Raw genomic sequence first — 12,889 nt, 5'->3', positions numbered from 1 at the left:
TGTACCAATATTTTTGAGACACCCTGTATACAGGGTGTCCTTGAAACTGACTTCTATATTTATTGAGGGTATGTTTCATTAAAATAAAATACAAGAAGAAAAGTCTGCACTAGGTTTGAAGTAGAAGCAACGGGTTTTGAGTTAGAGTTTGAGTTGTTTATTTGTAGCAGCGGCAGCTTTGTGGATGCGATTCAATAAATTATCTCGGTTGTTAACCTCTGTGGTGTGAACAGTTTGTTTCATGTGATTCCACCCTCGTGGGTAGCACAGTTAGTAGGATCGCAGTCGGCGCCTCGGTAGCCAGGTGGGCAGGAGCAGCAGTGCGTAGCACACGCTTCTTGATTAGACCGGGGTTCGAGCCCGTGACCACCAAATACGGAGGATGTGGAAAGGTCAGGGAATGACCACCGCATATCCTCGGAGCAATATGGCCTTAGTTGCTAATGCTCCTAAAAACCAAACAACAACAACTAGGATCGCAGTCCTCCCCACACCGGGTGGAAAAGACCTGAGTTCGAATCCCGTCGATGACCATACGAGGGTAGCATGTTTTTTTCTTCCGGAAACTCGGGTTTTTCGTATAGCAAACAGAAAATCACATGCAATTTACAGACAATGTACACGGAGCAACATGGCCTTAGTCGCCGATGCTCCTAAAACCCAACAACAACCAACGAACCAATCATGTGATTCCATACATAAAAATCCAACGGGTTAACGTCATGTATGTGTTTCCTGTGTATGGTGACTCCTAGGCGTATGCCTATCTCCACCTAATGTCTCTGTGATGGAATACAGAATCTCTGTAAACGGGCCTGACATAATATCAGTGTGTGTTTGTATATGTGTTAGTGCATGTACTGTGTCAGGCCACATTGACAACAGGGAGCAGGTAACACACGGCAAGTTCAGGCAGTGTAGACAGACGGCAAGGAAGGCCCATGGTGCCCTGTTCATGATTTATCATATACCGTACTGCATTTTCTTGTAAAAAATAGGATAGCATAATCCTCGCTGTAAAAAGCAATTGTAAGACCTCACCTGGAATAGTCTTCAAGTATGGCAACTACACCTGAAGAAAGCCTTCGAGCTTCTTGAAAGGGTCCAAAGACAGGCAACTCGCCTGGTGGGATAGGCAATGGGGTGTCCATATGAGGAAAGACTTCAAATAAGTGGGATGCAGAATTTGGTAACTAGGCACTTTAGAGGAAACCACATTGAGGTGTACAAGACTCTGAGGGAATCATAAATTCAAATTACGGGGAAGAGCCTTCGACTAAATTGCAGGAAGTTTTCTTTTGGCGAGTGAATTGTTGATTACTGGAATAAGTTGCCTTCGTGGGTGGTTGGGCCTGACAGCTTGGGGAGATTCAAAGGTCAGTTGAACATGTAGTATTTATTTATTTATTTTATTGTATCGTTTATTTATTGTTTTTATTTTATTTATTTAAAATTTTCGCTGTTTATCAAGAACTTTAGGGTTCCTCGCATCGTATGGATCATAATAATAAATAATAATAAACGTTAGTATTTTTATTATCATAAATCATAAAATAATAATAAAATAAAATAAACAAAGAATACATTCTGAATACCTTTTAATTAATTTAGGCCTCTTTGTGAAATTTATATCAAATAATTCTTTTACATCGTAACATCAAAAGGCATCATTCCCAAACAGTGTTTTTTCCGTCTGAAATTTAATTTTTAAGCGAAATATTATTTTGTAGTCATTTTATTGATATGATTGATGATGGTGATGTATATAATTTACCAAGCTGTAGAAAATAGAGTATGAAATTATAAGAAACATAGCTATCAGAAATTTGAAATTACAGTGTGCAGTGGACAGAAATCATGGAATACCTATCTAATAACGGGTAGGCCCACCTTCGCCCGGATAAGGGCAGTCACATGGCGAGGCATTGAGTCCACTAGTTCACGAAAGCGTTCCACAGGTATTTCCATCCATAATTGATGCATCGCTGTCCATAATTCCGTCGCATTCCTGGGTGGAGGATCCAAAACTCGAACGGATCTTTCCACTGTATTCCAAAGATGCTCCACGGGGTTCATGTCCGGCGAACAGGGAGGATATTCTATGGTGGTAAAATCTGCAGAATGCTCTTCGAACCATGTTCTAGCCACCACAGCTCTGTGGGGAGGCGCATTGCCCTGTGGGTGCACGATGCCCATGAAGGGATACACTGGCCTGCAAGGATGGATACGTAACGTGGACCGTTCAGAACTGCATTTAGACGTACCAGAGGTCCCAATGTGTTCCAGTTGAACACGCCTCAGACCATTACCGACCGTCCACTTGCCTGAACAGTTCCGTGTTGACATGACGGGTGCATAGCTTTGTGCGGTTTTCGACAGCTGACTCGTAGAGTCCTGGAGATCTCCTGCAATGGGACTCTGGTGGGTCGGCGGCTCCCGTAACCTATTGCAGCTAATAGTCGCCTGATGGCCTTGGTAGAGACGTTTCTGGCACTCCCTCTTTGAAGTCGGCGGTGATTTGAGCCACTTTCGCTCTCAGGTTCGCTGAAACAATACGAGACAGACGTCGACGCCCACGTTCATCCACCGCCTTTCTCCGCCCACAGCGCTGAGATGTTATTCCACGATGAGATGTTATTCCGCAAATGGCGTATCCCCAGTGCACTCGTGGTTCTGTCGAACGGGGATAGTGCAATTTCTGTACCACCTCCGCGATAGAGTGAACCATGCGTTGGGCACCCACTGTCATCCCTCTTTATGGATAAACATCGTGAGTTAACGACGTTTATCGATACTAACATCAAATTACTGTCTACCTGAATGCAGTGATGCAGTGTACCTATATACCTGCCAAGCGGTGGGTTCGTACACCAGCGAGAGGGGTAACAGCGTTGTGTTGTCCAGGAACCAGGTATCCCGCGAATTCTATCCTCTCAGTATATTTTAATACAGTTAGGGAACGACGTTATATGGTTGTTTTCCATTAAGATTATTACTATTTTTAATACCACTTTTATACCACATGAAATTAATAATATACTGTAGTTTATTAAGCTATTCTCGTAAACTACTATACATTTAGGTGACGTTTCAGGTATCTTACCGATACCTATTATCGGACCATGCTGTTTGGAAAACAAAAAATAGAAAGAGCGACAAATTTGAATATATTGCCAATATAATTACCAATATTACAATTACCGATATATCACGATTACAACTGCCATTATTACAATTACAATTACCTATAGTTTGATTACAATCATAATCGTAATATATTTGTAATTGTAATATTGGTAATTATATTTGTAATATATTCGAATTTATAATCTTTTCTATTTTTTGTTTCCCCAAACAGCATAGTCTGATGATGGGTATCGGTAAGGTACCTGAAACGTTACCTTAATGTATAGTAATTTAGGCGAATAGCTTAATAACTATATTATTAATTTCGTGTGGTATAAGAGTGGTATTAAATATAGTAATAATCTTAACGGTATATTTTCTTTGATCAGCTGGTATTTCTTCGGTAGCTTCGGGTTTTTCTGGCGACCTAGTCGTGTCTGTTACATGATCACCGTACATGCCGCGGTGACGTGGGACAAGTGCTGGATTGTTTATGGGGACATCATCTACATGTGTTGTCTGTCGTGTTTTTTCCACATCTTGGTCATGTTTTTTCTACACGATCAACATGGAATTAATTACAGTATGCAAGGAAAAAAAACAGTAATGTGACTATTATGCTATGGGAAAAATATGCTGTCGATACCATATATGATTTAATTAACAGAAAAACAGAGTTTCACTGGTGAAAACAATTTTTCAGTTCCAAAAAACCGTGAGAGAGAGAGAGAGAGAGAATGATGATATCCAGCCTCAGGACCCTGGGTGTGCCAAGCCCATACTCAATCGATGTGAGCCCCTGGGGTTGTATTAGCAATACGGGGTGTCTCAAAAGTTTAGATGCTAACGGAAAGAAACAAAATCATATTCTTATAGTTAAGGGCACATTTTTAATATAGGTGTTATTTTTCATTAATAAAAGCATACTAATGAGTATATTCCTTTTATATTTTTTCGTTAAAATGTTTGTTTATTTGTTCATTATGAATGCAAAGGAAACTAAGAACATGAAGCGTCATTATATTATGTCTGTAAATTTCATGTATTCGCTGGTCAAAAGTAAATATTTTTAGAGACTGACTAACTCGGTCACGATGTGGTAAAAGAAAAAAAAGTAAATACAAATTTTTCCAGTCTCAGTTCGTAACCGAGCATTTTCGCTCTGCTAGTTGTGAGGGCAAGCCAGGCTTGGGAGACATTATTTCATGAAAAACACTTTAAATCCGAGATTAATTTCTGGGATTAAATAGTACTGCGGAGTTGAAGGAAAATATTAAGAACGCATGCTTTCTGCAGAAGCCAACCATAAATTATAGGTTCTGGAACAAATTTATGAACTGGTAGTTAATGATCTTATAAGAAAGTCACAACAAGGTTTTGTTAAGGGAAACTAAGAGAACTGACTTAGATTTTAGAAATGCTTTTTACAGTCCCATATGAACGACATGTGCATAAGCTGGAGAAGTTTGACATTGGTGTAGTTGCCATAACGGATAAAGGACTGGTTAAATGGTAGAAGACAATGAGTGGTTATAAATAGTCAGAACTCCGAAATGAACCTATATTATTAGTAGTGGTCCTCAGGATTCTGGGTAGAGCACTTGTTGTTTATAATTTTAATGATAACCAATCATTGGATCACAAGTTTCATATCGAAATTTACTGGTGATATTAAGTTTAGCAAAGTTGTTAACAACCAGAACGAGGGAATCTTGTAGCAAGAAGACACACAAATTATACAACTGGTTTTAAAAAGCAATTAAGCTTCCGTGCTAGGAAATTATTATTATTATTATTATTAGCCATTTGGTGCAAGGAAGCCTGAGGCTTATGCTGCACCAGCCAAAAAAAAAAAAATTCCCGAGTTACCCTGAGAGAGAGGAAGGAATCACCAAGAAAGAGAAGAATGATGATATCCAGCTCAGGACCCTGGGTTTGTCAAGCCCATACTCACCAGATGTGAGCCCCTGGGGTTAAGAATAACCATTCCCACGCCGGGAATCGAACCCGGGCCGCCTGCGTGAGAAGCAGGAATCCTAACCACTAGACCACATGGGAACTGCATGTTATATATCTGGATCATAGTAATCTCGAGTTAAAATATTAACTGGGGGGTTGGCACACTCAGAATTATTAAGAATGAAAAGGACCTGAAGGTTGTAATATAATCCAACATGGAATTCAATGTACTAATGGACATTAGCATTAGTAAAGGCATATGATGCAAGAAAGCAAGCTTATACAGCATCAGCAAAAAAAAAAAAAAAAACCTTCCCATTTCACCCATCCTCTCGCTCCAAATGTTTGTCTAGTTCTGCCTTGAATCTATTTAAGCTGTCAACTTCTACAACGACAGATGGAAGTTTATTTCAGCAATCAACATCATTTCGACCTGGGGACAACTCAGCTAGGATATCGTATTGAATATTGTCAATGATAATAATTTTCCTAGTAGAAAGAGGCAATTATCCCACTGTACAAATGTCAGACCACATCTCGAATACTGTGTACAGAACAGGAAGTCTCATTCCAGGAGAGATACCGACTTAATTGAAAAGGTACAAAGTGGGGCTGAAAGACTAGTTGTGAATACAAAGTGATATTCTTACAAGAAGTGGCGACACTCTAGTTATAAATCGCAAAGTTTGAAAACTGGGATTTGAATGGTGATCTGATTGAATTATTTAAGGCATTAAAAGTGAGTGAGGAAACTTAAGACAACAAGGGGAGAAGTAAACTTTCTTTTTATAGGATAACGACATAGATTCAAATTGAGGAAAGATAATTATAAGTTGGATTCGAAAAAATTTGCCTTTGGTCAGAGATAATTATTCTTCTAGTAGGATTTTGGGCGCATTGGCGATTAGGGTCATATTGCGACCCTCGGTGCAATATGACCATTACGCCACATGAGGGGTCCCTAGTGGGAAGCACAACTGCTAGAATCGCCGTCCTCCCCACACCGGGTTGAAAAGATCAGACTTGGAGTCCGTCGATGACGTGAGGAATTTTAATGGGTCTTTTTCACACAACGTGGCTGAGTTAATCGATCTCAAGGCGAGGGTACAGGATTTTTTCTCCAGAAAATCGGGTGTTTCGTCCAGTAAACAGAGTATCGACCTCAGAATACACGCAATTTACACGGAGCAATATGGCCTTAGTCGCCGATGCTCCTAAAATCCTACTGCAACAACAATCCACGAGGGCCAAAGATAACTAGTTGTTGGAATAAGTATCTAGCATCTGTCCTTGTAAACGTGCACACTTTAGTTGGATTTAAAGCGGAAATTGATAAATATTTGGAAAAAGTAAATAAAATATAAAACTAGGGCGAATTTATTTTTTTACAGCACGTGCAACATAATCCTTCCTTTATATGGTTCTGTCGTTTTAAGGACTCGTGGGTATCACCGTAGAATCGGGCCCACACCGGGTGGAAACGACTTTAGTTCGAGTTCTGTCGATGACGTGAGGAATTTTTATGTACCCATAAAATTCCTCACGTCATCACAATGTAGCTGAGTTAGTCGATCTCAGGCGAGGGTATCATGGTTTTTTCTCCTGGAAACTTGGGTTTGTCGTCAAGTAAACAGAAAATCGACCACAGAACACACGCAATTTAGAGACAGTATAAACTGAGAATGTGGCCTTAGTCACTGATGCTCCTAAAACCATACTGCAACAACAACTGTCGTTTTAATACTAATGAAAAGTTAATTTTCATTTTCTGGTTGTCTATCTGCTATACAGTTTTTCAATGTTTTCCAATTTTGTCTAACTAAATTCTTGAATTATCTCTACAGGTTCTTCCAATGGATTCCTGGAATTTCTTATTCCTTCTGATGTTACTGGATCTGCCTGACACAAGGAGCACTGTTTCAGAAATGGAATCTATTCCGCATCAAGTAGCCTGGGCCAGCAATAATTTTGCCTTTAACCTTCACAGACAACTAGCATCTGAAGGGAATATATTCTTTTCACCCTTTAGCGTGTCCCTTGTCCTTGCAATGGTTTTCTATGGTGCAAGAAGTAACACTGCAGAAGAGATGAAGAAAATATTAGGTTATGATAAAGTTACTTTTGCCGATTGTTCTGTTCATCCAACTCTTCAGAAATTTCTAATAACTCTTAAGAACAATGGGCAGAATTCTTTAAAGTTAGCCACAGTTGCTTTAGTGAACCAGCATTTTCACATTCTGACCGAATACAAAGAAAAACTGGAGTCCCTTTACGAAGCCAAAGTTAGAGAAATTGATTTTACTAAAGAACAACGAGTGCTATTGGCAGATATCAATGAGTGGGTTAGATTTAGCACAGCCCAAAAGATTCCAAACTTGATAGATGCGATAGATCCAGCGACGCAGATGATTTTGTTAAATGCTATTTATTTCAAAGGCAAGTGGCTTACAGAATTTGATCCAAAAAATACAAAATACAGACTCTTCTATAACAATGCGATCCAGACAAATACCAAGGCCGTGCAAATGATGCGTGTAAAAAGTTATTTTGATTATGTTAGATATTTGGATACAGGTCTGAGAGCTTTAGCTCTGCCATACGATGACAAAAACACCATTATGCTCATCCTCCTTCCTCGTAAAAATCAAAACCTGTCGGTGATAGAACCCCATTTGAATTCTACATTTTTCCACCAACTGTTGGAGGATATGATGGAAGAAGAAGTAGATGTCATCTTGCCAGTGGTGAAACTTGAATACTTCCACGATATGTCTTCTGATTTGACATCGCTTGGAATGGGCAAAATGTTTTCCCAAGAAGCTGATTTAAGTGGAATTAGCAAGGGAAATGGCCTTTATATTTCTCAAATTATTCATAAGGCTGTGATTGAAATTAAAGAGGAGGGAACTGAGGCAGCTGCTGTAACAGGTGTCTCACTGATAGCAAAATCGGCTTCATACATTAAACCTACTTTTCACGCTACCCATCCATTTTTCTTTTTTATTTACGACAAACATACCCATCTAATTACGTTCATGGGGCGAGTTACGCAGTTATAATTCAACTTGCAATCTCGCTGCCAAAAGTCTGGTTAGGAACGGTAAGTGCATCTTCTTAAGATCTTAGAAATCTATCAATTGCAGAATTTTATATTTTGTGAACGAATTGTGTAATTAATAATTTGCACTGTTGATTACATAAATTGCTACTGTAAGCCTATATTGTGCGATAAGTTATCTTGTGTTTGTTTATTGTGTAAGAAAGACTTTGTCATTAATTAATGACACAAATAAAAAGACTGTGTTGCTAATTAGTCAGTACAGATTTCAATGTCCTAATTTGAAATATATACATACAGCCTTTTCTTGTTAATATTCTTTGTGTTGAGATCTTAACTGAAAAAATTCACGTGAGGTTATTTGTATATCAATATATTACATGTATTATGAAAGTTTTTTGCCTATTTTGTGCGGTAATTAAAAAAAAAGCAATTTTTAAAAAAAAAACTCTGAATTTTGGTGCCTGGCATTTTTTGTTTCTGTACCTGTTTCCCAAGGTCATTACGTTGACCTTGGGAAACAGGTACAGAAACAAAAAAAAAACAAAAAAAAAAAAAAATTAATTCACCCAATAGTTGTATAGAAAGGTGAAACTTTTTTTGTTTGATATCTTGAAATCTTTATAGGAACCAGGTAAATTTTGGTTGCTAGCTTTGCGGTGTCACAATGGATAAAGTGGAATGCTGATCAGTGATTCAGTTCCTCTTTCTGCAAAGGGAAAACAATCCACGAAGAAATGGTCACTATTTATGAAGAAGACTGCCCAGGTTACACCGTTGTTGCACATTAGTATAAACAATTCAAAATGTTCAAAAATTTCAGTGCATGATAAAAAAATCCCAGGACACCGAGTAATTGCTGTAACAGAAGAAACTGTTGCACAATTTGAGACAATAATCATGGAAGATCGCCATATTAGCGTAAAAGAACTAGCTGCTTAGCTCCAAATTAGAGTAGGAGAAAGAATATCATCTATCAACAGTTGCAAATGAGTAAAGTGTATGCTAGATGGATTCATTAACTTGTGACTCTTTAACAGGAGGGCACAATGTACACATGAAATGTCGATGTACCAGGAAAAACTGAAACATTGCCACATCCTTCTTACTCTCATGACCTTGCACCCTCAGATTTCTTACTGCCCTGGAGTCCACATCATCAGCAGCAGGGAAAATACTTTGCTGCTGATGATGTGCGATTTCTGCTGCTGAATCGCGGTTGGAAGGAGTACGATAACTTCTACAAAACGCCTGCGGAAGTGCTTTGAGAGGTGGCAGAAATGTGTCATTTTTTTCTGGTGACTTGAAAAAGTGCAAGAGATGGTATTTGTTTCAACCTTCTATCACAACTACTGAGTGAATACAAATCTTTTTCAACCATCCTCGTAGATCTCAATAAAATAATGCATGGTGCAACTAGATCTGTGCTTAGATTTAATTGCAAAAAATTCAGAAGACTTTCTATTTGTTTGTTTTACCAACTTTTCAGATCTGACCCCCATCCCCTTCGAACATCTGCATGATGAGGACCAGATCTGGAAAGGAAGCTGTCATATTAGGGCCACCCAAGTGTATTATATCCATAAATTTAACCTCAGGGGCTCACATCTTGTAAGTATGGGCTTGGCACACCCAGGGTGCTGAGCTGGATATCATCATTCTTCTCTTTCTTGGTGATTCCCTTCTGCTTCTCTCTCTCTCTCTCACAGGGTAACTCAATTTTTTTTTTTTTTTTGGTTGGTGCAGCATAAGCCTCAGGCTTCTTTGCACCATATGGCTAATAATAATAATAATAATAATAATAATAATAATATTGCTGAAACCTCCATGGGCCTAGTGATCAGGCGGCAGTGCATTTCAGATTTAAAGGTGGGAACTTAACTCATGGACAGCAATAAATTGGCCACTCACTATACACTGGGTTGCCACTTTTTCAGTTACATTTAGCTTTTTCATGAAATTGAGCATTCCTCAAATAATAGCATATGTATGCATACAGCATCGCTAGAATGAAGAAGAGGAAAGCTTTTAAGGAATCTTAATTCTTTCGTATTGCAGCATGCTACATTGAGCATGACATGGCAGTTGGTGCCAGACGTGCTGGCATTTGTATATCAGAAACTGCCATACGACTGTATCTGTTGTATCAACTCTGCAGTCGAAAATAGCTGGTTAATGTCAGAGGCCAACGGAAGCTGACATTAGCATCAGCATTATGCTAATGACTTGTACAGCATAAGAGAATAATATGGTTAGATAACAACCCATTGCAACAGGGTAATCAAAGGCATTTCAGAACTTCCAACTAGTATCTTGACAGAGTGTATCCATCTACTAATGCGTTCTTCCAAAGGATAATGTTTCATTTCGAGGGGCCAGAATTATACAGAACCTACTCGAAGAACATGAAAGTAAATCCAGCCTATTATGGTCGTCTCGCCATGCACGGTGAAGTTAAGAATTGGAATTCCAATTTATAAAAACTGTGGGAAGCAGTTCAGTCGATGTGCACCAGCATCCCTGTCATTCCTTCAAAATTTGAGTGTGTTCCGTTAAATCCACACTGTGTAGATTACACTGGTGTGAAAAGTTTAAGTACCAGTCAGGTTTTCAAAGTATACCAAAGGAACCTCGTAAGGTACAGAAATGATGAAGGAAACAACAACAGAAACAAAATGGTACAGAGGGACTTTATTCTAAAATGGCAACATAGCACTGGCTGCCATGATACAGATTCATCACTGCCAAAGATGAAACAAAGGGAAGAGGTTGTCCTTAGTAGGAGATATGACCACCCCTAATGTCCATGCAGGCTTTGCACAGCCTGTCCATACTTCGAATAACGTTATTGATAAGTTCTAACGGTACATCGTCGGTAACATTGTCGTTCCTCTATCAGCACCATCTTCAGCTGGGAAACATTTTCTGGTGGGCATGGAAGTGCCATAAGGCGTCTCCCCAGAGCGTCCCATATGTGTTGAATGAGATTTAGATCGGTGGAACGGGCAGACAAAGCCTTACGAACAATGCCCTCGCTTTTCAAAAACATATCAACAGCTGTAGTGCGATTGGGTGTGGGTTATCATCCATAAACAAGAACTCGGAGTCAATGACACCTCAGAACAGTAGCTTGCAACAGTTACAGTACCACCTTCCAGTATCTGGAGTTCTGTATGCCTATCCAAGATAACGCCAGATTAGCTGACTTCCAGAATCTACTCTCATCAGTAAAGCGTACCTTAAGTAAAGATTTTGTGGTTGTAACCTTTAGAAATAGTGTTGGTCCTTAAGTTTTGCACGCCGGTGTATAAAACGACCTACTCGCTAAATGGTAGGTGTACCTAACAAAGTGGCCCCACAGTGTACACACAAGAGAAATATATTCTGAATTATGACCACCCCTATGAAAACAGAATGCGACCCGTCGAGGTGAGGTTAAAGAGAGTGCAGTCAGTTGACTTACATAGCATAGCTAAGGTGTCAGTGGTTCAGTAGGTAGTAAAATTCTGAGCATGATGGATAAAAGGATTTATCAGACTTTGACGAAGGACAGATTGTGGGTGCTCGACGAGCTGGTGCCTCGATTTCCCAAATGAATGAACTGCTGGAGTGTTCGAGACCCACCGTAGTTAAAGTGTACCAGGACTGGCATCAAAATGGTCAAACAACCAGATGGCAAAATTGCAAAGGTCAGCAAAGTGTTGATGTTAGAGGCGAGCGCTGGGTCCGACGACTTGTACAGATGCAGCACTGTTGAAGAGTTGACTACCCAATACATGGGCCAACCTGGAACAATATCTGGCATGACCATATGTCGTACGTTCCCACGTGTGGGCTATACCAGCAGATCCTTATGGCACCCTCTCCTAACTAAGGTTCATTGGCGTAAAAGACTCGCCTGGTGCAAAGAGCATGCAAGTTAGATGTTAGAAGACTGGGAGGGGTGCTGGTCGGATGAGTCACATTATTTACTCCACACTGTGGATGGTCATGTACGGATTTGGTGTCAACAACATGATGCTCTTCATCCATCATGCATAGTATCAAAATGCATGCCAGTGGAGGTTGTTTTATGGTGTGGGGGCATGTTTCACTGGCAGGAACTTGGAACCCTGGATCATGTGGAACGTATCAGTGGTCTCCGCTATCATCAACTGCTTGCTGACTGTGTACACCCCGCTGTTACTTTTTCCCGAATGGCGATGGTATCTTCCAAGATGACAATGCGCCGTACCATCGGGCACTTGTTGTGCAGGAATCGTTTGAGGAACACAGTTCCAACTTCCAGCATATTGGTTGGCCTCCGAACTTCCACCGATATCAAACCCATAGAGCACTTGTGGGACACTATGGAAAGGCATCTGGATACATGAATCACCTCCATACCAGCATTGCTGACTGCATTACACACATCTTGGTTGGTCATACCTCCCGAACGCTTCCGACGTCTTGTTGAATCAATGCCACAATTCTTCAAAGTGTAGCAGAATTGTGTAAAATGTCTCAGACAACTTAGTTCAGTTTCATGAATTACAACCAGGACCAAATCCGAACTGCATAAAACACACTTTGGCCACTGAACTTGGATGTTTTACTAAAACTGTTGTGCTTACACAAACCCCTGGGCTCACATCTGGTGAGTATGGGCTTGGCACACCCAGGGTCCTGAGCTGGATATCATCATTCTTCTCTTTCTTGGTGATTCCCTTCTACTTTTGACTCTCTCTCAGGGTAACTCAGGAGCTT

At 39.9% G+C, this 12,889-nt stretch overlaps 1 protein-coding gene and 1 non-coding gene across 2 annotated transcripts; one reads left to right on the top strand and one right to left on the bottom strand.

Annotated features, from left to right (window-relative positions):
• Positions 1 to 5,112: 5,112 nt before the first annotated feature.
• TRNAE-CUC (transfer RNA glutamic acid (anticodon CUC)) lies at positions 5,113 to 5,184 on the bottom strand. Its single transcript has one exon. It is a non-coding gene; the product is annotated as a tRNA-Glu (tRNA).
• Positions 5,185 to 6,935: 1,751 nt separating this feature from the next.
• On the top strand, positions 6,936 to 8,287 carry LOC150075590 (intracellular coagulation inhibitor 2-like). Its single transcript, XM_090388281.1, has one exon. The coding sequence runs from the start codon at positions 6,939 to 6,941 to the stop codon at positions 8,142 to 8,144; it is 1,206 nt and encodes a 401-aa protein (XP_090244407.1). The 5' UTR covers positions 6,936 to 6,938; the 3' UTR covers positions 8,145 to 8,287.
• The last annotated feature ends 4,602 nt before the right edge of the window (positions 8,288 to 12,889 follow it).

Source organism: Mastigoproctus giganteus, chromosome 14 (assembly GCF_048544385.1).
Source record: "Mastigoproctus giganteus isolate SK-2022 chromosome 14, ASM4854438v1, whole genome shotgun sequence".
NCBI classification, from domain to species: Eukaryota; Metazoa; Arthropoda; class Arachnida; order Uropygi; family Thelyphonidae; genus Mastigoproctus; species Mastigoproctus giganteus.
Note: the sequence above shows the minus strand (reverse complement) of the source record. Positions and strands in the feature narration are given on the sequence as shown.